Genomic DNA, 24,359 nt, shown 5'->3' on the forward strand with positions numbered 1-24,359 from the left:
AAGGGAAAGCTCTGGAGTGCTTTTGATGAAAACACGGGTCACAGATAGACCTCTTCACTCTTGCAAAGGATATTACTAAGAGCGCCCCCTGGGGAGGAGGGAGGATACAGCCCTGTTCCTCCCTGGGGTCTCTGTGACCCGCTCCTTCCTGAGGCCCGGCTCTGACTGTGTCTGGGGCAGTGATGGCCTGGAGCCTGCGGGGACCTTGAGAACTCTCAGGGCTTCCCTAAGTGATTAGTGTGAGCACTGCAGGTCCTGGAAATCCCAGGGGAGCTCTGGGTTCTCACCTTCCCCGCCTTTCCCTAGGGAGGAAGAGGGTCCACAGTCCCATTACCACTGAGTCTTGCTGCCCTGTGTTGGGGAGGTGCCCTGCCCACCATGAGGGGCGGTGAATGACACATTTCTGGATGGCGCAGCCGACAGAGCTGACAGCTTTGAACTGACCCCAACCAACCACGTCCCAAAAGGCCTGCCTGTTTAACTAAGGAGAGTCCCGTCGTGCTCAGCCAGACCCCAAACTAGGCTCAAACCAGGGGTTCCAGAGAGGCCGCAGGGCAGCGACAGCGACTTTGCAAATGCTCATCTTGCCCCTCGTATCCCCCTAGGTCCCCAAAGCATTTGTGAACCTGGTGGATCTCTCCGGGGTTCTGAGGGGCTCGCACTGGCATCAGGGGACTCCGCTCAGGTAAAAAGGGAAGTGAAAAGGGACCAGCATTTGTCGACTGGCGCCACGCGCCAGGCACCGCGTGGGGCACTTCACGTGCATCAACTGATCCAAGGTGTGGAGTGGGAGAGAGACAAAGCGACGTGTGTGAGATTACACACACATAATCTGGGGGCAGAGCCAGGCTGCGGAAGGGGCCCTCTGCCGCATTGTTTTGGGGACTGAGTTAAAGGATGAAATATGCAGCCTGGTTGGGTGCCCCAGCCCCACCAGAGTGACTTGAGAGTTTAAAAACCAGCTTGGGCAAAACAGCTATTAGCCAAGAAGTATTATTTCCAGAAACTGGAAAGACAATTTAGTCTAATTGTATTTTATTTTCACACAACTTGATTCCCATGTATTTCTGAGATTTTTCAGAGAATTTAAACTTTCTGAACCCAGATCCTGAGATTTCTGACTTGGCACGTGGAAAAGGAGTTCACGTGGATAAAGTCGGGGCAGGGGCGTTGTAGGTGGTGGCAACAGAAAGGAGAGGACAGTGCAGAGAGGATAGGGGGGTTTGAAGAGGAAGAAAGGTGAAGGAATGGCTCAGGGGAGGGGAGGGGAGAACAGGAGGTGGGTTTCTGGGGGAGGAGCAGTGAGGGAAGCGGTGCATCAGGAGATGAAGTGAGAGGCAGCGTCTCCATAACGTACCCTTTTTTTTTTTTTTTTTTTTTTTGGTGGTACGCGGGTCTCTCACTGTTGTGGCCTCTCCTGTTGCGGAGCACAGGCTCCAGACGCGCAGGCTCAGTGGCCATGGCTCACGGGCCCAGCTGCTCCGGGGCATGTGGGATCTTCCCGGACCGGGGCACGAACCCGTGTCCCCTGCATCGACAGGCGGACTCTCAATCACTGCGCCACCAGGGAAGCGCCATAACGTACCCTTTTTTCTCCCCAATGTGTGCTTCCTTCGTTCCTTCTCCTGGGCCGTCTAAGACTTCCAGCTTCCCCTTCCCCGGCTCCCAAAGCAACTCCCAGTGCCCCCAGCCCCACCTTCCTCCAAGAGGGAGTCCAAACAGCCCCACGCGGCATCCATGCTCACTTCCCGCTGTTTTAACCTGCAGTCCCACGGCCGAGCCCTGCAGGTGCTCAGGGGAGACCTCACGGCTGTCCAGGGTTGTGACCCAGTGGGCCTATCAGGTGAGCACCCTCTGGGACACTGCCTGTTGGCTCACAGGGGCAGGTGGTCACGAGAACAGGGATGGTGGGAACAATTAGGGCGCACGTTTGCTGATGTAGGACCCCACCAGCTGAAGTCAGAACTGAGTCAGGAGCGAACGACGGCAGCTACTCTTCCGTCGCTTCCAGGTGCTGACTTGATCTTCCAGCACGTAAAGTGGGAACTGCCATACTGGTTGCGGGGAGAGTGGATGGAAGTGGAGGGTGGTAGTGGTACCTACGGTAAAAGATGCTGAAGAATTTTGCAGCTCGTTCTGAGATGCTTTTGGTCATCAACACCCCTTCTGCCACTGCATCTGTGGCTGGTGGACTGGTTTGCCTGGACTAGGCTTATGCCCAGACTGCAGCCCGGACTATGGTCTGGCTCCTGAAGATGTGCATCTAGTTTACAGGAGAGACCCCAAGACAGTGTGCGTGGCTCAGCGGAAGCCTCCATCCCCACCAGCAAACAGTGCAAAGCACGGTTCCCACCGACATGTGTTGACATGATGATTTTTATTTAAGAGGCAGTTTTGTATAAGAAGTTTTCTACATGAAGCTGTATGTCATTTCTCTTGCTTTGGAAATGACATTTTTTGAGTGGTTAATAGCACATCCCTGTACAGAACTCAGCCCTTGAAGAGAAAGTGGGGACCCTAGCTACATACTGGGCTGGCGTATACTTCTTGAGCTCCCAGAGAACAGTTCTCAGGTCTTACCTGCTGCTGGACGTCAGAGGAAAATGAAAACCTGATTTAGTTAATCAAAGGGCCCTGAAGTGTGAGATGAGAGGAAGCTTCCCAATAGCATGTGATTCAGAATAGCATGGGTGGGTGATTCTGACCGGGGGGCTGCTGGGAACTCCCTGGTGTGAGGATGGGGCAGGCTGAGCCTCGCTGATGCTCCTTTCTTCAGGAAACCTGGGAACAGCTCCTGGCCTCCAGCAAGTACAACGAGCAGGAGTCCTTCGCAGTGGTTTTCCAGCCTTTCTTCTACGAGGGAGCCCTGCCGCCACCCTCGGTGAGTGGGGGCATGGCCCACACCCTCTCCCTCCCCCTCCCCTGCCCTCTCCTCCGCAGATGCCCCAACCCAGTTGAGCTCCACCGAGCCCAGGATGTGTAGTCTCAGGGGGAAATGCTGCAGTGTTCTCTTATACTTTTTAGACAACTTCCCCGTGGGGTTGGATAGCCCCGTGAGGAAGGTTCCAAGAGGCAGAGCCGCCCAGAGGTAAAGAGCCATGGGCTCCAGCCAGACGGCTTCTGGCTTTGGAATGGGCCGGCTGTGTGACCTTGGGCAAGTTGCTTGAACTCTCTGTGCCTTGGTTCCTCATCTGTGAAATCAGGGCCGTTATTAACATTCCGCCTGCTAGAGTGGTTGTCAGGGTGATTAAATACATGTGAGGAACTTAGAGCAGCGCCTGGTTCTTGGAAGCCCGCAGTGTCTCTCAGCTATGGTGACTATTCAGGATGGAATTTCCAGGCACCACACTGCACTCCTCCCCCTGCAGGCTCCTCCACATCTATCCCTGCAAGGGAGGGTACTTCGAGTTGTTTCCTCACCCAGGTCACTGGGCAAACGCCCCTTACCCTGGGGGGCCCTGCAGACCACAAGCGCTGTGGTGGGTGCACACGTGCTCAGCTCAGCAAGGTCTCTGTGCCTCTGGGGCTTCAGCACTGTACATGTGGGACAGCCCCTCCCTCCAGGCTCCTGGCTCCTGCCATTGGAGTCATTGTGTCCCTCCAGGACTTCAGTGATGTTTAAATAGTGGTTTAGTAGGAGGAGGAATATTAGTTCCCGTCCCCCCCTCCTACTCAGACCATACCTGAATCACTTCCCTGTCACCTCCTTCTGCTGTTGAGGACAGTATGTACAACCCCACAATGCGGAGGAGCGGCCAGACGTGTGACGCGCCCCTACAGGCCCTCACCTCCGAGCCTATAAGTCCCCGCCATTATTGATGGGGAGGGACTGAGAGATGGAATCTGGGTGCATCAGGACCCCCATCTCTGCCGGGAGAGCTTCAGAGTGCACGGCAGGGCTGTCCCATCCCCGGGGGCACACGGGACTTCTCATCTGGTTCTCTTCCAGGGGGAGCGACCACTTCAGGATCCCACCGTCCTCGCCTTGACTCTCTGGAACAGCATGGTGAGTGGCTGGGGGTCCCGGGGCACTGCCCTGCCAGCCTGGGGTTTAGTCTATGGAAGGAGAAGCAGGGCCTCTGCCGTCGTGCCCCGTCTGCTCACCGCTCTGATGGAGGGGTTGAGGGACACAAGCAGGACCCCAAGATGACGATTCTGGGCCATCAGGGGTCCCTCCCACATCCAGTGACAGCCCATCTGGCACCACCTGGGAGTTTCACCTCCTCTTCCTGGAAGCTGGGCTGCAGCCCTGACAGTGAGCACGGCTCCCTGGGCAGCCTCAGTCCTGCTCTTTCCGGATGCAGGAACGTTTCCTTGGCATCTGTCTGGGAGACCTCACTTGGAGTGGGGCACTAGGGAGAAGGCTCGCGTAGCAACCTGGTCCAGCTCTCCCTCATTTTACACTTAAGTTTCCAGTGCCCAGGGTGGTGCCTGGGGTGAGTGTGGAGTGATGAAGACCTGGGTTCAAAGCTCTCACAAGCTGTGTGAACTTAGGGTCTCAGCTCCCTTTCTGCAAAACCCCTGAGCCAGCACGTGGAGAGTGTATAGCTCCCTCCCGGCCCACAGCGAGTATTCACCCTGGGTGGCCCTTCTTACTCTGACTGTGACGGGCTTCCCCCAGACTCTGAAGGTCCCCCGGGGCTGTCTGGGATTAGTCAGTGGATGGAATGTTCCATCAATACTTTGAACCTCTCCAGAGCACCAGACAGAGACCTGATTTTGCCATTTATTTTTTTCCCATCCAAACTGTCCTAGAATTCCAGTGACGGCAACTTGGTTTTCTTCTTCCTTGCATTAGAAAAATTTCTCTCCATCTCCTCAGACTGAGGTGCTGTGCTGAGTCCTGTGAGCAGCTGTAGTTGGGTGTGCAGTGGCCAGTAAGACAGCAGGGAGGGCAGGGGCCAGCCCAGGCAGCCCGGATTGATGGAGTCACACTAGCCTTCGGAGAAGCCATTTGATTTCTTTGAACGAGGACCCTTGTTGGTGGGCCTGACCCCTGAGCGGTCAGGCCCCAGAAAACCACTTTGCTGTTCATCTCCTTCTACCCTCTCTCTGGGGGAGGAGGGCTGATTCTTCCAGCTCAGCCAAACCTCTCTCCTCCTCTGTTACCTTTCTCCCAAGCAACAAAAGAAAGCCTAGAGGGTGCCTACCCTATGCTGGGTCCAAGGAAGATACAGGAGACACACCAAATGGCCTAGCGAATAGCTGGAAGGGCACAGCAGGAACAAGGTCATGCCCTGGACAGAGCACCCAAAAGGGATATGGGCAAGAGGCCAGGACAGCCCCACGAGGGTGGGACTGGAATTGGCTTTGCCGGCATGGGTTGGGGGGAAATATGTCAGAGGAGGTGGGGCTGGCATTCCCAGGCAAGAGGAGCTGTGTGAACAGAATAAAATGCACTAGCAAGGGGTGGTGGGAGAGGAACGGGATAAGGAGGCCCCACGAATGAATGAAGTGCCCTGTGCAATCAGACAGGCGCACGGCACGCACAGCGCCCTGAAACCCGCTCGAGGGTGAGGATGGGCAGGTGCTCGGAGGGGAACAGAAGGTCTCACACTCAAGGCCAAAGGTCTGGGACCCAGTAGATGTCCCAGGGGCTTTGGGGAGGAGGCAGCTTTCCTAGGTGGGCAGTTACCTGCCCAACGAACCAGCAGTCGTTTCCCAGGGAGAGGCCTCGAGGTCCCTGTAGCCGAGCCAACAAGGAGGGAAGCGTGTCCCCTGGCTTCCTCTCGGGCAAAATGCCAGACCATCCCACGGCTCCCGAACGCATGGACAGCTCCTGCAGGTTAATTTATGAGAAATTACGAAGGTAACAGTTTAGGGGAAAGAGCACTGGGTAACGAGCCAGAAAACCTGGGCTCTGAGTCCAGCTGTGCATTTGGTTGTTTCTTGAGGTGAGTCACGTGGTCTTTCTGGGCCCCATTTTCTCTATTTGCCAGCCTCAGAGGACCTTGGGAAATATAGGAGCAGTTCACCCTTGGGTTCCCTCCTGCGTCCTCCCAGGGACATGGGGAGTCCAGGAGCCTCCCTGCCTCCACCTCTGTGTGCCTCTGTGGTGTTGGGCTTAACTGCGACTACGGAGGTAAAAGACAGCTATGTCCGTCATGCCCACATTTGCAGACACACAAGAGCCCCAAGTGAGGGCCACCCTCTTACGTGGGGAGCAGAGAGGGACCAGCAGAATCGCTGTGACCAGAGGGGCCCAGCTTCTACCGCTTCTCTGCTTGGCCTCGACCTAGGACACAGCAAATGGCGGCGACTGTGCAGGGCCACACAGTGTCTGCTCCCCAGGCCAAGTCCCGAGGTGCGCGTAAGCTCTGAGGGCCAGTGAAGGAAAACCCCCCACACACGCATGCAGTCATCGTGAGCGGCCCTGCTTCGGAAACACACCTGGCTGCAGGAGCCACCCAGACGGAAAGCGGAGCTCCTGGCACGGAGCAGAGGAGGGTTTTGTGTTTGGGATGTAATTCATTCCCTGGGCCCTTCCTGCCTCCTCAATAACTTCTGATGATTCTTATGTAACAGTAGTGTTGATGAGACCCACCTGTGGGGACTCAATTGCCAGGTCCCACAGTCACGGCCCCCCACCTTATTCCCAGCCCTGCGCTAGCGCCAGAGGCGCAGGGCGAGGTGAGAAGGGCTCACAGTCAAGCGGGACTCTTGAGAGCACGTCTAAGGTCATCCCGCCACCCCTGCCACGCTCCAGTTCATCTCGGGGGCAGGGAAGCTGTGCAGAAGAGATGCGAGCAATTAAAGGGCTGAAGGGTGGAGTAAGAGAACAGGACCAGCGTCCCCAGGGTGCGTGCGGGCATGTGCAGTGCAGGGCGGTGGATGGAGGGACACGCAAAGGGTCATTTGATATAGCCGAGTCATTTTCCATCCTGAGGATGGAGGGTCAGAGCGTGTGTAAAGGGGATTAATGGCAGCAGGAAGGACGTAGGTGACTGATAAAGAGACGTTTAGGACAAGGTTCTTAGTGCAAATGGATTTATTGGGAAAACCTATGAATTTTCCTTTGGAGTCCTTAAAAAATTAGGTTCTGTTATATCCATTCGACTAAAATTATCACAACGTGGCTTTCTCCACATTTCTTTCCAGATTCTATTATTGATTAAATTCTTGAAAGATTGGAGAAGAGAAGTCAGGCCACTTCGACATTGGGCCACCGACTCAGGCCCACTGAACACTCCCTTTCAGGGCGGCCCTGAAAGTTCTGGGCTGGAATCCCATACTTAGGAGTGTCCACCATCAGAATAAAACTGAAAGGAGATGGGGAGTGCAGTTCCTCCTCCAGCCCCTGAGCAAAAGGTTGCCACTCATTTTCCAGAAGGTTAATTACACCCTCTTATCTGACCCTGTCCGTTTGGGTGAAGGAAGGTTACCTGAGGAGGTAAAGTTCTTCCCCTGCTTCTTGTTTGCTGGGCACAGATGCCGGGGCAAGATATTGCTGAGGAATCTAAAGGGCTCGTGGAAGATGGCAGAGCCCGTGACTGAGCCAGATACGGGGGCTCCATCCTGTAGCCTCCTGCACTTTTGTCCCCCGTCAAGGTCTGTGGGAGGGGAGCGGAGTGGGGAGGAGGGACCGGGTGACCTAGGAGCCCAGCTCCTCTAGGCAGCAGGGCTGACAGCAAACGCGAGGTCCCCAAACAGTAGAAGACGGTGCGTGCAAGAGAAAATCTGTGATCTCTCAAAGCCACTGTATTTTTCTGTTAAGTGTTTACAGATGTATAATGAACATTTAAAAATAACAGAAGGAACTTAAAATCCTTGCTCCGTTGAATTCTCCAACTGCCTTCGTTTCTCTGTCTCCCCTCCGATGTCCTTACCTGAGCCCATCCTCTGCTGCTTTCTCTGGCGGGTACACCGTACACTTTTCATCTATGTTGTTAGATAGGCTTCAGTTACCATTCAAGTAGCTGCCTCTGTCAGCCACTGGTCCCACGCTCACTGTCCTGAATGGCTAGACACTCTAGTTGTTAGCGTGGCGCTGTGCTATGTCCCATGTCACTGTACCTCTGTGTCCCAGGTAAAGACATGGGGCTTGCCAGGTGACAGAGGGTTTCATTCATTCCCTGCTGGTTTACACGAGAGCCATTTATTTGCCCTTCCTTCCCATTCCTACTCTCCTCTCTGAGGGAAATTTAATCAGGGAGCCGGCCAGCAGCAGGGCAGGAAGGAGGGGGATGTGACATCAAGCTGAATAACCGGCTCCTGGGTGATCAGGTAGCCGGTGACCCTATGAGAGCGATTTGGTTGAATCTGGACATCCATGTCCTAGTGTCAGCTCAACCTCCCTGGTGTTCACTTTCCCCTGTAGCAGGAGGGGTGGGCTGGGAATCAGTGGTTCCTCTCCCGCAGTGGGCCCTCGACTTGAGCGTGCATCCGAATCCCTGGAGGGCTTGATAAAGCACAGGGAGCTGGACCCCACCCCAGAGTTGCGGGCTGGGAATTTGCCATTTCTAACGTGTTCCCAGGTGACGCTGATGCTGCCCACCCAGGGTCACACTCTGAGAAACACTGAGCTAATGAGCCTTTCTCAGTGGTAGTACCCTAGGATGCTGCCGCCCGTGTAAGACTTTTCTGTTCTAAACATCACCTTCTTTTCTAGATGGAGCCAGCAGGACAGAAAGATGAGCCATTCAGTGCAAAAGAGAGAAGGCCAGTGAAATGTCCCTCTCAGGTAGGCAAGGACTGGAGGGGGTGGGGGACTGGGGGGGCGGCACCTCCTGCTGAGTTGGGGAGAAAGGTGGGGTCACAAAGCAGGGGGCTTTGCTGCGAAGTGGGTCTTACCTGGTTGAGACATTAGCCCGTTAGAGTCTCGGGTCTGTTCTCTCTGGGCCTGGGCACACCTCAGGTTTATACCTGTGGGCCAGGAGAGCTGTTTTAACAGAACTGAGGCCCCTTCCGTGCTTGTAGAGGTCATAGGAACAAAGCCACAGCTCACATGGCCCCAAATGCTAAGATGGGTCTTAAATATGTGCCTAATAAATAGTAGGTATAGAATTAATGTTGCTGAATAAATTAATGAAAAAATAGCTGAATGTAAATGAACAGAATTCTTTTTTATCACTTAATGCTAGTCAAATTTTTGGCTTTATTGATGAATTGGAAAATATTTTTACCAGGCTGTAAGAACTGTATAATTCACCCTCTTTTCCTCTTTGCCTTGGCTCTCAGGAAACTTAAGATTAGGTTCTCTTTTCATGGAAATATACCTACTTTGCCTGTTGGCATGGACCTCGGGTAGAGAGCAAAAGATGCTGACTGCTGCAAATGGGAAATTTCAAAATGTTAATGAACTCCTTCAGGGAACTAATGAGCAGTACAGAGAAGAAAAGCCAGAGAATGTTTCTCTCGTCCTTTAAACGATGGTATGAATGTTTCAGATTGGCCAAAGGCACTGCTGGGTGATAAAAGTTGATGATTATAGGATACGGATTCCTGGATCGTGGTTACAACGCATTGCCTTTCTCTGCAGGAGAATCCCTATCTGTTCACCTACAGGAACAGCAACTATCGGCCCAGGTTGCTGGAATCCCATGCGGAGTTTGAGGTATGGAGAGGTTCTTCTGTGATTGACAAACATGCAAATGAACCAGGGGCCGTACCTTGCTGAGTCTTTTGAAGCTTCCAGGGCAGTTCTTTGTGTCCTGGACCCCATGGGTAGGTTGGAGGAGAGTGAAGGAGCACATATGTGGTTGTCCCCTCGGTGCTTGAAGCAGGGCTGCCCTCCAGTTCCGTCTTTAAAACGGCCTCAGCAACCAGCATCCCATGGCTTCAAGGGGTGTGTTGGGGGGCACAGCACTACCTGTTCCCCGTCTATTTTGATGCGAGACAAGAATTTCAGGCCCTCCCCAGATCTCTGACAAGTCCTTTAAAACTCATCTGAGCCCTTAATCTGAAGAGAAAGTCCAGAAAAGGCAGGGAAACGGGGTGAAGTCTGAAAGCTGTCAGCATGGAGACCGGAAGGCCTCAGCTGTCGGCCACACCTTAGGGGCCGCCTCACACATGTCTTGCTTATGACTTATCTCATGAGTCTCTTTCTGATACTTCTTGTCAAGATTAGATAGGGCACTCCGCACTCCTCTGAGGATGCGAGAAACACTTGAAGGTTGTCTCCTCCTCAGAGGACTGGGGACCAATATGGGTTGAGACGAATTTGGTGGTGGTCCCAGCACCACCCCTGCCTCCCTATGGGATAAAAGAGGGTGCGATTTACTCCCAGGGGTGTAGGCAAAGCTGATGGCCTGGGCCTGCACCACAAAGCCCAAGAGATGCGGCATAAAAGACTTGATTTATCAGCTTGTCCCATGCTTTCTAACTGATAACACAGCAGTAAGGATACATCTGAGAGGCACCATGGTGCCGCGATTTGAGAGAGCTGGCTCGGGGTTCAAATCCAGACTCTTGCACTTACTGGCTGTGTGTCAGGGGGACTTAACCTCTCTGTGCCTTAGTTTTTCAAATCTGGGAAATGGTGATAGGTCATAGTGCTACCTAACAGAGCTATTAAATTGTAATAAGTTATTAAGTATAAGGCACATATAACAGTATCTGGCATGCCATGAGTTTTATAGGAGAGGGAGCAATGCATATCTTCAGGATACGTTTACTGAATACCAGCTGTGTACCATTAGGATGCAAGCTCCATGGGGGCAGCGACTCAGAGCAGGTACCTAGTCACTATTAGCCGAAAAACTAAATGGGCGGGTGGGTGGGTGGACGGGGACCAGGCATAGGAGATAAAAACACAAATACGTTGCTTGTCCCAAGGAACTCAGTCTAGTGGAGTCAACCAGCAGTGACAGCACAATGTAAAAAGTGCCGTAAGGTTTCCACGGGGTATTCTGGGAACACAGCGGAAGAACAAATGACAGGCAGGAGAGAGTTGAGAAGGCTTCCCCAGAAGTACCCATGACCTCAGCCTGAGGATGACAAAAGTCAAGCCAGGTGTGTGGGAGTGAGGGAAACAGAGGGAGGGAAAGGGAAAGGGAAAGAAAGAGCAGACGTAGGTGTTCGGACGAAGATGTGGAGGGACAGAGAGTCAGGTGGATGGTCTGGAATGTCGGGGGCTTCCTACCCCGTGCTGAGGAGGTTGTTAGTACAGAGTAGAAATATGCTTATTCAACCAACAAGTATTTATTGAGCATCTACTGTGCAGCCTTCTAGGCTCTGGACATACAAGAAGCAAAATGGATGAAAATTCCTGCTTTCACTGAGAATTTGAGCAAGGGAGTGATTTTTCTATTGAGAGAGAAAGAGTCCCCTGAATGGATTCAGAAGGCTGGGGAGGAAGCCCACAGGCCGGCAGCAGTAATGATGGTGAACAGGGCCATGTTCCAGGAAGAAGGGACAAGGCCTGGACTTAGCCTGAGGCTGAGGGACTAGGGAAGGGGGGCCGGCTTGGGAACATCTGGAAAGGGTGTTGTGGACGCTCAGATGTGAGTGTTGAAGGAGAGGGAGAAATCCTACGTGATGCTTAGGTTTCTGTACTAAGTGATATCTTCCAAAATAGAGGCCCACTTCTCACCCAGTTTCTTAGGTTGCAAGATCCATTTCTTCTTATTTCTCCGTGTGTCTCATTTTAGGTGAGAGATGGAATGGAAATCAGGTGTCCTGACAAGGATCCCTCTGACACGATTCCCACATCAGGTACACGGCTTGAGTCAAGTGATTTTTAAAGTCATTTGAGGTCTAAAACCATCAATGTAAGAGCAGCCTTAAGATGACGGGCTTTCTACACAATCTGAGATACACCTGAGAAGTTTTCAAGGCCATACAGCTCTGTATGTATGCTTGTAAGTTCATGCCTGTGTTTGATTATTCTTTAACTAAGACATGATAACATTATCAGAAAGCATTTATTGAGTATTAACTGTGTGCCAGGCCATGCTCTGCAAAGGGCCCGGTGTCAGGTAAGTGAGCTGATGTCATTGTCCCCGCTGGGAAGCCTCGATGAGGTGAACTTATTCTCTGAAAAATAAAACTACCTTTAAGCAGGAAGCAAAAATAACCAGTCCAAGCTCCCGGTCAGAGCCATATGCAGAGTGCACTCAAACACTGGAAAGCCATCTTACAAACATGCCATTTTCACTGCCTCTCTGTGTTTCCAAGATGACTGGTGCTGGGCCATGAAAATGAGGCTCATGGAACATTCTAGGCAGAGACCTTCCCAAAGAGGGGCTGCCTAAGGGCTGAAACTTTTCCTCCAGGTGAGCCAACCTCTGAGTGATGGCTCTGTGCACATGATCATGGGAGGTCACGGGAGAGCCGTGTGGCGGCCCACGTGACTCACAACCTCAGCCCAGGAGCGTTTCTGCAACAGTGCGATAGGTTCTCATGCTTGGTCCTGGACGGTGACTCATTTGTTCATTGATTCGTTCACTTGTTCACTCATCTATTAGACGATTGTTGAATGCCCCTTATGTGCCTGCCAGGATGGAAAGCGAAGTTTGAAGATGTCGCAGTGCGCAAATCTTTGTAGTCACATTGTCTCCTTTTGCTGAGTATCAGTAGAACAAGTTTAACTGTCAGCCCGCCCTTCATGCCTGTCTTAGCTCTACACGCTCAAATCTAGCCAAATGACGGGCAAGTAAGTTAAAAATCTTCTCACCAAAACTTCGGTGTGTAACTGGTTCTTGACTAAGTTGCAGAATAATGGAATAGGTGATAAAAGTCTTACAGGTCTTCCCTGGTGGCGCAGTGGTTGAGAGTCTGCCTGCCGATGCAGGGGACATGGGTTCGTGCCCCGGTCTGGGAAGATCCCACATGCCGCGGAGCGGCTGGGCCCGTGAGCCATGGCCGCTGATCCTGCGTGTCTGGAGCCTGTGCTCCGCAACAGGAGAAGCCACAACAATGAGAGGCCCACATATCGCAAAAAAAAAAAAAAAGAAAACAAAAAGAGTCCCCCTGCCAATGCAGGGGACACAGGTTCGAGTCCTGGTCCAGGAAGATCCCACATGCCACAGACCAACTAAACCCGTGTGCCACAACTACTGAGCCTGCGCTCTAGAGCCCGTGAGCCACAGCTACTGAGCCTGTGTGCCACAGCTACTGAAGCCCGCGTGCCTAGAGCCTGTGCTTCAAAACAAGAGAAGCCACCGCAATGAGACGCCCACACACCTCAACTAGAGAAGGCCCGCACGTAGCAACAAAGACCCAATGCAGCCAAAAAATAAATAAATAAGGTAAAAGTCTTTTAAAAAAAAGTCTTACACACACACACTTAGTCTTTAGACTTTTCCCCCTGTACTTAGTGACAGCCCCTTCATATTGGTTAGTTTACTAGCAGAACTTCAGTAGCAGAAACAAATTGTTAGCTTCATATGTAGGCCCTCCAACAGCAAAACCTCAAAGATGTATGTATGTATAGAGAGAGGAAGGGGGGAATTTGAATGTTTTAATAGCCACACTCTTTACAGTGAAATGATATCCATCCTCTTTTAATCTTATCCTTCTGAAAGGATGATGTGTAAAGATTTTGCAATCTGTCTAGATTATGTTCCCATCATGACAGTGATAACCAACCAATCCATTAGAGCATATCTGAACATCTGAAAGCCAAATAAAATGTGAATCTCTTCCTTATTCCTTGACCCTGAAGATTATCTTGTTTATTGGCACTTGAAGATATAAGCACAAGAAATCTCGAGACCTTGAGATCTTAGATACTCTGGTGACAGAAGCTGTTTGGATAAGCAGATGGATAGATTTACGCCTCCTTGATCTAACCAAGTGGGCCTGGGACCAAAACATTAGCATTGGCCAACTGGGTGGCAGCACTCATGGGCTAACGTTGGGCCTGCGCCTCTGAGTCCCCCTGAAAAGTCTCTTTAGAAAAATGGCAACAACCAACTGGACAAAAACAAAAAACACATTTCATTACTGCGCTTGATCTATGATTGGACATTTTAATCATACTTGTGGCTGTCAGGGTCGGAAAAAGACTTAGCACAGGGTCACGTTATTATTACCCTTGATAATCGTCGTACGGGAAAGGTCATTCACTCTTCTGGAGATCATGTTGGCAATTTCTAATTGAGATGAAGCCCTCTGATACGTACTTGTAAGAGCAGATCATCTTATCTTTACAACCGCAGTGACTCAGCACATGGTAGGAGCCTGATGAATGATTGTTGAACTCATCTTAATTATGGAGTATTCCTACTTCCGCAAATCAAAAATTCCCAGAGTTGAAAACGATCTTAAAAACCAAGTGGACCAAAATGCCTTCCGTTAAGACAACTTTTCACTAAGACTCTCTTATGAAATAACTGTTTTATCTTCAGAGTTGTTTTCAAAAATCTTCTTTGTAGTCCCCTTTTCTAGTGTCTCTCTCAAACCAAGCCACAGATACACCTAGCTAATGAAAAGTGATAATTTCAAAATAAGATACTGCCTCCATCAACAGGTCACGGCCCCTGGCAGCCCGGGTGCCTCACCCTCACGCCATTCAGAGCCCACAGGTGATGAACCTCTTCTACTGACCCATGGGGCTTGGGATGAGATATATAGAGCTGATGTAAGGAATTTTTATTACCAATCGCTATTTGGTAGCATGAATAAATGAATGCGTGCTTCCAATTTTTCCCTTCTGGTCAGTGCATACATGCAATTTACTGAGTGCTACCTCCTGTGAACTTTATAACTTCATAAGTACTTACATCATTTTATGTTACTTCATGGCCCTGTCCCTAACATAGTTGGGATAACTAAGAATAATATGCTGGGCCTGGTAGATGACTTAAGGTTCTCCCAGTGAGAAAAGGAGTAGCATTTTGTAAACAGAAGAGTGGCAATAAAGAGCCAGAGGGCACATGGCTCATTGCCTGTCCGTTGAAGCTGGCTATCTTGAAGTCAAGCTGCTCATTCCTTGCAGAGGGGAAAATTCATAGTATTTGAAAATAGGAGTCCACCAAGCCAATTCCATGCCACTGTCACCGGTAGTATCAATTAGAACAGTTCATTTATTTTAAGCTGTTGATTCCTTTCTAAGTCCCTGATGTCATTCATTTTACCCATTTGGCTAAAATGAGCTATTCAAGCACTGATATGAAAAATGCCCAGGTTACAGGCACTGGGTGACCACTAGGGGTTTCACTTCATTGTGAATCAGCTGTGTACTGTCCAGTGTACGTCCTGAAACTGTCTCTATAGTCACCACCTGATCATGAGTCTTGTGGCCTAACCTAGCCTGTGACTAGGAAGTAGTGACGCCCCACAGGGAATGTAACAGCCTGCCTGTCCCCTCGGCGTGACCAGCCTACTGGACAAGTTCAAACTCACCCTCAAGACACTCAGATGAATGTATTTCCCTTCCCTGCAGTTTCCACCGTTTAAAGCTTTGAGAGCTGTAGTCTCTGACACAGAGCCTCTTCCTTAGCCTTTAATTCAACTGAACACATTTCTTGAGCTCCTACCGTGTGCGAGGCACGTATTTCTTCATGTAAACTTAAGCCAACGCACTTCAAAGACAGAAACAAGGCCCAGCCTGTGCCAGCAGTTTACCACCATTGCAGAAGTCCTTACATAAGTCCCTAAAATCTGAGAGCAAAAGGGTTGGGCAGCCCTAACCGACAGTCGAGAGAAAGGTGGTTTTTCAGGTTATGGCCCCAGGTTTAAGTCGTTGGGTTACACAAGACAAACTCCCAAGCGTCAAGTCTTTTTCCTGCTGTTCCTTTTCGTGTCCAACGTCAGTTTCCCCTTTCTCTACTCTAGTCAACCATTTTCTGTCTATTCATGATCTTTTATCATAGTTTGGATGGCCTTCTGATAAGAGGTCCCTTCTGTAAAAATCTTGATGAGTGAATGATGTGTTTATCAACTGCTTTCAAGGTGGTGGACAGTTTGTACCAGAAAATGTTTAGCTAATCAGCCACACAAATTTAATCTTATCTCTAAAGAGTTCTTTCCCCAAGGAGAGCAATTGCTAAAGTGCTTTGCTGTGGTTCCAGCCTGTGTCTTTATCATACACGATAATATTAACAAAGCTCAAATCAAGGTCTCCAGAATGTCAAACCAATGAAATGTGTGTTGGGTTCTATTTGAATAAGATCCCAGATGAGTCAAACTCCTCCCATCTAGACTTGGTTCATTCGGTTTATTATTATCTCTTACAGGTCATTCCTTACAGAATGACCAACAGAAAACCACCCCTCCCAACATACCCACCAACCTACACGTATACACACACGCGTAGATGTGGACATACACGAGTGCACGCATATATGTGGGTTTCCTTTCTGCCTGCTACAAATTTAGGAGACAGGAACGGCCAGTTTCAGCTGCCCCTTTAGCAAACTGCGATGTGCTTTCAAAGCAAATCTATCCATCTCTTCCACATCTTACCAGCCCCAAAGATTTCCCCTAGCCTTGACACACCAGGTAGTGTTCACAGAATTCACTGTATTACACATCATGGCAACAAGAATACGGTGATTGACTGTCGCCATCAGGAGCTAAAATAAACCGTCTAGAGTTGAAGGGAGGAGGTCTTATTTTCCATTTTGTTGCCTTTTTTACCCAGAGCCTCATTTCTTTGAGAAGAGGTCATTTGAAAGTTCTCAGGCTTGGCCCGTCGATGTGTGCTAACGTGTGCAGCTGGCTTTGTGATTTGATAATGTTCTTCCAACCACATAGGATTGGGCCCACCCCAGACCTACTAAATCAGGAACTCTGAGGGCGGCAACCAACCGTCTGTGTTTTAACAAGCTCTCCAGATGATTCTGATGCATGCTCGAAGTTGAAGACCACTAGTGTCTATATTTTGCACACACACATTCACAGCTATGCGTGTGTTACTTTGCATGCTGTCATAGGGAAGAGGCAGGGACTTTTCCAATGAGAGGATATCCCCAGTGGGAGCAGCAGGTCCACATCTGCAGACAGCATGGAAGTCAGGTAGACAAGATGTCCCCATGGAAGGAGGCTAAGACATAGAGATCTCTTTGAACATCGATCCCACTGACTGTTAACACAGCTTCCCATGCAGGTGTGATTATACGCCATGATTTGGATGTTGATGAGTGAAGCAGGCTATATGTAGCCTGCTGGTGTTGAAAGCATCTTGTTCTCTGTGTTTTACTGCCCTAGTTATAGAGTTACTTGGTGGAGAAGGGCTGTCGAGAGAGCCTCCTGGCAGACAGATTTCAGTTTATCCATCTTACGCAGTGGTCCACTGAAATGATGGGTTTCTTTGCCCACTGAAGTAGTGGGTCACCCCGTGGTACAAATGCTCTATTAGGCTTCTTCCAAGGCTGAAAGCTAATTGATAAGTTACTGCAATATCGCGCCGCTGGAGACCATGAAAGGCACATCTGAGGAAAGATGGAGCTGTGTCAAAGTTGGAGTGACTATGGGAGGAGGTGCCCCGGGGGAGTGGGAGGTGAACTTGTGATTTGAGGGGACAGAGCCACATATGGCAGAAGGAATTTAAGTGTGATTCCCAAAATGCACTTGGATTCATGTTCGTATGTATATAAGGTAAAGGGGTAGATAGATATAGGACAGGCGTATATATGCAAGTAAATATATATATGTATGTGTGTATGTGTGTGTATATATGTGTAATATTCATGTTAAGCTCCTAACTTGTTAGCCAGGCATAAAAGGCCTTTGGCCCTAACATACATTTCCAATGTTATTTTTTTTTTAATTGAAGTATAGTTGATTTACAATGTTGTGTTAATTTCTGCTATACAGCAAAGTGATTCAGTTATGCATATATATATATATATATATATCGATACATTCTTTTTTTAATATTCTTTTCCATTATGGTTTATCATAAGTTATTGAATGGTCCTCTGTGCTATACAGTAGGACATTTTTGTTTATCCATTCCATATATTGTATAATAGCTTACATCTGCTAACCCCCAACCTCCCACTCCATCCCTCCACCAACGCCTGCCCTCTACGCAACCACAAGTCTGTTCTCTATGTCCACGAGGCTGTTTCTGTTTCGTAGATAGGTTCATTTGTGTCATATTCTAGATTCCACATATAAGTGATATCATATGATATTTGTCTTTCTCCTTCTGACTTACTTCACTTAGTATGATAATCTCTGGTTGCATCCATGCTGCTGCAAATGGCATTATTTCATTCTTTTTTTATGGCTGAGTAGTATTCCATTGTATATATGTACCACATCTTCTTTATCCGTTCATCTATTGAAGGACATTTAGTTTGTTTCCATGTCTTGGCTATTGTGAATAGTGCTGCTATGAACGTGGGGGTGCATGTATCTTTTCAAATTAGAGTTTTGTCTGGATATATGCCCAGGAGTGGGATTGCTGGATCATATGGTAATTGTATTTTTTGTTTTCTGAGGAACCTCCATACTGTTTTCCATAGTGACTACACCAACTTACATTCCCACCATATGTATGGGAGGATTCCCTTTTCTCCACATCCTCTCCAGCATTTGTTATTTGTAGACTTTTTAACGGTGGCCGTTCTGACTGGTGTGAGGTGGTACCTCATTGTACCGTTTGATTTTGCATTTCTCTAATAATTAGCGATATTGAGCATCTTTTCATGTGCCTATTGGCCATTTGTATTTCTTCTTTGGAGAAATGTCTATTTAGGTCTTATGCCCATTTTTTCGACTGGGTTGTTTGTTTTGTTGTTGTTGAGTTGTATGAACTGTCTGTATATTTTGGAAATTAAGTCCTTGTTGGATGCGTCGTTTGCAAATATTTTCTCCCATTCTGTAGGTTGTTTTTTCATTTTGTTTATGGTTCCAGTGTTATTTCTTGTTAGTCTCCTTCCCATGCCCTTCACTTAAGTCAAACTGTACAACTATCCATTCTCTATGGACGTCACACGATTTACCACACTGCATCCTTATCTCATCATATCCTGAGTTCAAACATGACCTTCTCCATGTAGCCTGCTCTAAACTCTCCTCCCCCACCACACACACACCTCTGAGCGTAAATCATCCCTCCAGCTCCTGAACCTCTTATCACTTTATTACCTCCCATAGTATTCATCAGCCTATAAGTTATTATAACTATGGATGTTTCTCATCCCCTGCTTATCCTGCGAGCTTCCTGAGCACATTCTCCATTTCTGACCACGGTTTTGTCCCCAGGGTCCCCAGCCACTGCTCGGTGGCCAATATGTTTGTCATACAAGTAAGTAGCTGCTTAGCCACATCATAGCACATGCCTAAACTCAAGAGAGAAGATAGTAGCAGGCTATGGAAAACAGTTTGGGGTTTCCTCAGAAAGCTAAACATGGGATTATCCTATGGCCCACCAAGTTCCACTCCTTGGTATATATCCAAAATAATTCGAAACAGGCATTCAAATAAAGACTTGTATATGAATGTTCATAGCAGCACTATATACAATACCCAAAAGATGGGACCAACCCAAACGTCCGTCAACAGATGAAGGAATAGAAAAATGTGGTATATCCACACAATGGAATATTAGTCAGCCATAAGAAAGAATGAAGTACTGGCACCTGCTACAGCATGGGTGAACCTTGAAAATATTAGGCAAAGTGGAGGAAGCCAGACACACAGGTCACATTTTATGATTCCATTTACATGAAATATCCAGTATAGGTAAATCCATAGAGAGGAAGCCGATAGTGGTTGCCATGGGCTGGCAGGAGTGAGGAATGACTGCTTAGTGGGTACAGGTCTCTTCTGGGGGTGATGAAAACGTTTTGGAACTAGATAGAGGTCACGGTTGGACAACATCGAGAATGTGCGAAGTGCCACTGAATTGTTGACTTTAAAATGGTTCATTTTATGTTATGTGAACGTCACCTTGATAGTGGTTGTCATAGTGTTTTTAAGAAACAGTAGTACAAAGGCATTTCCCTTTTCCCTTCATAAAAACCGAGCTGATTTTTTTCTAATAAGACGGTATAATATTTTATCCCAACTATCAACAGATCCTAGAATGGATGAAGTATGGGTTTCACCTCCACCACAATCCCCTCCTTACTCCCAGATCATGTCGCCAGGGGCTGTTTCACGCCCTGAGAGTAACTGCCCACCTGTGGCATCAGGTTCACCTAACGCCAGCAGACACCTCTCCGAAAGCGGGGCCACCTTCCAGCTCCCGAGCCCTGTGTCCAGGCGCCCCACGGAGGAGACTGGCAGTCAGGCTCCACGGCTGCTACTGCTGAGGCTTAGGACAAGGATGGCCTTTTAATATCTTTGTCCAAGCTGAATTGTTCTACTTTGTCTCAGTTTTCCTGGAAGATGCTCCTTTATTTTCAGAGGAGACAAGAAGCCCACCTTCTGTTCATCTTTGTTTTCAGTTCACAGGCTGAAGCTGGCTGACATCAAGGTCATCGGAGCCCTGGGTGATTCGCTCACGGTGAGTTACTGACGGTGGAAGGAAGGGGCAGGAGAGGAGATGATCTTGGTTAATAGGAGAATCTCACTCCTGGACCTTAAGCGTTGCCGTCTCTGGTCCCAACCTCAGTCCCTCCCCACCTCCATGCCCACCCTGGAATCCAGCATTCCCTGGCCCATCGTGTTTTCCCACCTCCATTCTAACCTAATCCTTCCTCTCCTAACATGGGAATGAAGGAGAGAGCAGGAAGAGGGGGGACCCCAGAAGGAGCCCCTGAAATGAAAGTAACCCAGCCCAAACCGCACAGCCTGTCGGTGGTGGGGTGTAGGGCCCCTTCAAAGACCCGGTGCTTTGTTTTGTCCACGTAGGAAAGCGAAGGGAAGGTCCCAAGGGCAATGGGATGATGGGACAGGAACGAGTACTAATGGGGGAGGGGTGAGAAAACCGGGATCAGTGGAAAAGACAGAGGTACTAACGATGACCCAGCCTATGTCTGCAGGTGGCTGTGGTGACCTCCCAGGCCCAGCAAAAAGCTATCCAGAAAAATCAGAATCAGGTCCTTAGAGAGCCAGGGTAGGGGGGCTCTGAAGCTCTCGAACTTCAGGTCCACAGTGACTCATTACAGAGGAGTCCAGCTGCTGTTCTCTGGATCAGTAGAATCGAGGGCCTCCAGCTGAATTTTCCCCCAAATACCAGCCGACACCTTTCATGTCTGTGGCCTCTTCACATTGATATGATCTCACTCAATATCCTCAACAAAATCCTGGGCCATATGACTCTCCTCAAACTGAAACCAACAAAGGAGGTGAAGCGGGTTGAAGCGAAGTGAGTACCGCAGCCAATAGCTTGTAACTGCTGGGTGAGGACAGGACTCCCAGGTCCTGCCTCTGAGGCCAGAATTCTTTCCCTGCCCTGTAGCCGTCTCCTCCATGACCCCTCAGGTACTCTTCACCCCGAAGGCCCTAGGGCTCCTAACCTTCTGGGAAGGACGGGCAGCACGGCTCATCCCAGCCACTTCCTGCTGGGTGTGGCCTGACGCAGCTGGAAATGCCCTGGCCGTCCAGTGGTTAGGACTCAGCGCTTTCACCACTGTGGCCCAGGTTCTGTCCCTGGTTGGGGAACTAAGATCCCAGGAGCCGCGGCGTGACCAAAACAAACAAACAAACAAACAAAAAACAGAATCAGCCCAGTTGTTCAGGACTACCTGGGGAGGCAGCAAGGCTCCTCTCCCGGAGGCCAGCCTTCCCCACAGGCTGCCTGGGAGGCTAGCCCTTGGCATGACCTTTGGAATGGCTCTGCTGGGAAATAACGTGCCTTAGGCAAGGGACGTGCACCTGCAGAGTGTGTCAGGGTGTGGTTTTAAAAGACCCCGCTCTTTCTTTAGCTGAGGAGTAGGTACGTGGCGTTTCATTTCAATTTTTCCAATTGTACCTATGTGAGACCTATTCACATCAAAGGATTACAGGATACTTCCCTTTCTGATACAGTTCACGATTTTTAAAAAATGAGGAAAATGGGACCCTGAAATGTGTCCTCTGGAAAACTGTACACTACGGTATAATTTTCAGAGCGCTTCTGCCAGCCTAGGGTCCGGGCAGGGTTTCTTAGGGTGAGGCTGCCCTTGGAGGACCCCAGAATTCCCAGCGGGAAGCGGCACTCGTTTCTGACGAGGCAGAATGCAGGTCAAGACGTGGTGCTCTCAAGACGCTGGATTCTAAAGTGCCGGACCTTCCGGCCCGACCAGGACGAGAATACAGACCCTCTGGTGAGCAGGCAAGGAAATCACCCCCTTGTGGTTCCCTTTCAGGCAGGTAATGGGGCCGGATCCAAGCCTGGGAACGTCCTGGACGTCTTAACTCAGTATCGAGGTCTGTCCTGGAGGTAAGTGCAGGCGTGGCAAGGCCCAGAGACGCCCCTTCGCAGGGCAGGGGAGGACCCCTGGGCATGTAGAAAACAAGTTCTCTAGCAGAAGGATGAGTCAACCTCGTGCTTTTCCATGAGAAATTTCTAGGTTCAATTTAAGGAAGGTATTTATCAGCTTCCCCAAACCAGATATTCCCCCAAAACAAGCCAGGACCTGAGCAGGAGTTTAGGGGAAAAACTACTCAGACGTTTGGGTTGGAAAAGTTTGGGCTTGCCTTTCTCCCTCTGGGCAGTCACCTCAGCAGGAGGCAGCAGCCTTCAGAACCCGGGTTGTGTAGGAGCCCCAGCTGCCCGCTCTGTGTGACCTTGGGTAAGTTATTCAACCTCTCTGAGCTGGTCTCATCTTTGACGCAGAGACGATAATACTGCCTTAGCATTGTCGCAAGGCTTACAGAGAATTTAAATGCCCAGCACAGTGCCTGACACAAAGGTAGGTATAAATGGTAGCTGGGATCATTATTAAAGGGCCTTCATTTTACAGATGATGAAGCACGGCTCAGAGAGGGCAAGTAACCTGTCCAAGATCACACAGTCAGATGGTAAGAGAGCAAAAAGTAGAGTAGATGACTCCTGACCCCTGATGCAGCACATCCCCCATCATGTATATTTTGTGCAGGCTTGTTCCTGCTCTGCCTGTAATCAAACCCAGGCGGCCACAGGCTGCGGTGAGCAGCGCTCCTGCTTCACCTCTGCTATGAAAGCCCAGCTCATGCCAAGCGGGAGAGGGCAGGTTCGGTGTTCCCTCAACCTGGAATCCAGCATCTCTGGCACCAGCCTGAACCTGAGCGTTGAATCCCTGGCATCCACCCTGGCGATGCTACACAGAGTTAAACCCCAGACGTTTTGAGAACCTTTGAAATGTTCCCAGACGTACTTGGCAGAGAATGAGGGGATATGGAAAAGTAGGGAATCCAATCAACTCTGGAATGCTGCTTATTTTCATGCCTAGAAACCCATCCAACTTTGATTTCCTTGGAATTTTAGAAGCGGCTCAGAAGATGGGTTGCTCTCTAGAAGATACCCTTTAAAAACCGGGTTTTCCCCAAGCCAAACAGGACGAGAAACATGAAGGCAAACTTTTTTTTTTTTTTAATAATAATAATGCACAGCTGCAGTGGCTAGTCGGCGCTGGGCTGGGCTCTGCATCCAAGGAAGGGCCGTTTCCCCTTTGGAAGATGGGGCTGAAGAGGCCCACTTAATTCCCCTGCCTCAAGGTCAAAGCTCAAAGTTAAAAAACAAAGGTCAGCCATGACGGTTTAAGCCAGTTTTTTGTTTGGACGTTCTGGTTTGTGGGGCAAAGGAGAGAGAAGTTGCTGTATTCTGGTTTTTCAGTTGTTATACAAAAATAATGAGGAAAGGGCAAGCCCCAAGCCCCCAGGGTGTTTCTCGGAAGGAGCAAGGTCTGTCTTGGTGGTGTCTGAGGTGTCTCAGCGTCGCTGGCCGTTTTAACCTTCATTTTCTTTTTTGTCCCCACGACGACGCAGCGCGGGCGGCGATCAGAACCTCAGCAGCGTCACCACCTTGCCCAGTAAGTACGCGCTCCCGGAGGTCCGGGGCGGGCTCGCCGCCGCCCTGCGCGTTTCTGCAGCTCCCCCTGGCGGCGGCCGCGGGCTTGGCAGGGAAGGGTGGCAGGAGACAGCAGCGTTCGGCAGGGGGCGCTGCTTCCCCGAGGCGGTCGCCCTGCTCTGTTGCTTGAGAGCGATTAAAGCCTTTTTTTTTTTTTTTTAAGAGAAATTGTATTTGTCCGAGGAAGGAAGAGAATAAGAGGGAAAGAATGCTCAGGCCAACCCTTAGTGCAAGTTATTATTAAGAAATGATTGAAGAAGGAAATAAAGGAAACCCATGTTTGCTTTGCCTGTCATTCAGAACAGAGCACCTTTCGGGGAGCCGTTGATCTAGGCTCGGGCTGTATTAGGCACCACTGCATACAAAGACGCTGAATTCCTGGTGTTGGTTTAGGAAACGCTGTTATTGCAGCAGTGATGATGAAATTACCTTGTTCAGGCTTTGCAAACACAGCCATATTTGGGGTGCAACCTTTTCTTTAAATTACTGCATCAGCAACCAGTTCGGAATGATTTTTTTTAAGCCTGACTACATGCTTTGAATGGTC

At 49.6% G+C, this 24,359-nt stretch overlaps 1 protein-coding gene across 1 annotated transcript in view; it reads left to right on the top strand.

Moving 5' to 3' along the window:
- PLB1 (phospholipase B1) overlaps positions 1-24,359 on the top strand; it is a 185,524-nt gene that overhangs the window by 97,095 nt on the left and 64,070 nt on the right. Inside the window, 10 exon segments of the mRNA XM_032652827.1 lie at positions 606-685; positions 1,768-1,843; positions 2,777-2,881; positions 3,950-4,006; positions 8,609-8,680; positions 9,479-9,553; positions 11,589-11,652; positions 20,286-20,344; positions 22,131-22,204; positions 23,731-23,774. Coding sequence (XP_032508718.1) covers positions 606-685; positions 1,768-1,843; positions 2,777-2,881; positions 3,950-4,006; positions 8,609-8,680; positions 9,479-9,553; positions 11,589-11,652; positions 20,286-20,344; positions 22,131-22,204; positions 23,731-23,774 — 706 coding nt within the window.

The sequence above is a fragment of the Phocoena sinus genome, chromosome 13 (genome assembly GCF_008692025.1).
Source record: "Phocoena sinus isolate mPhoSin1 chromosome 13, mPhoSin1.pri, whole genome shotgun sequence".
Taxonomy (NCBI): Eukaryota; Metazoa; Chordata; class Mammalia; order Artiodactyla; family Phocoenidae; genus Phocoena; species Phocoena sinus.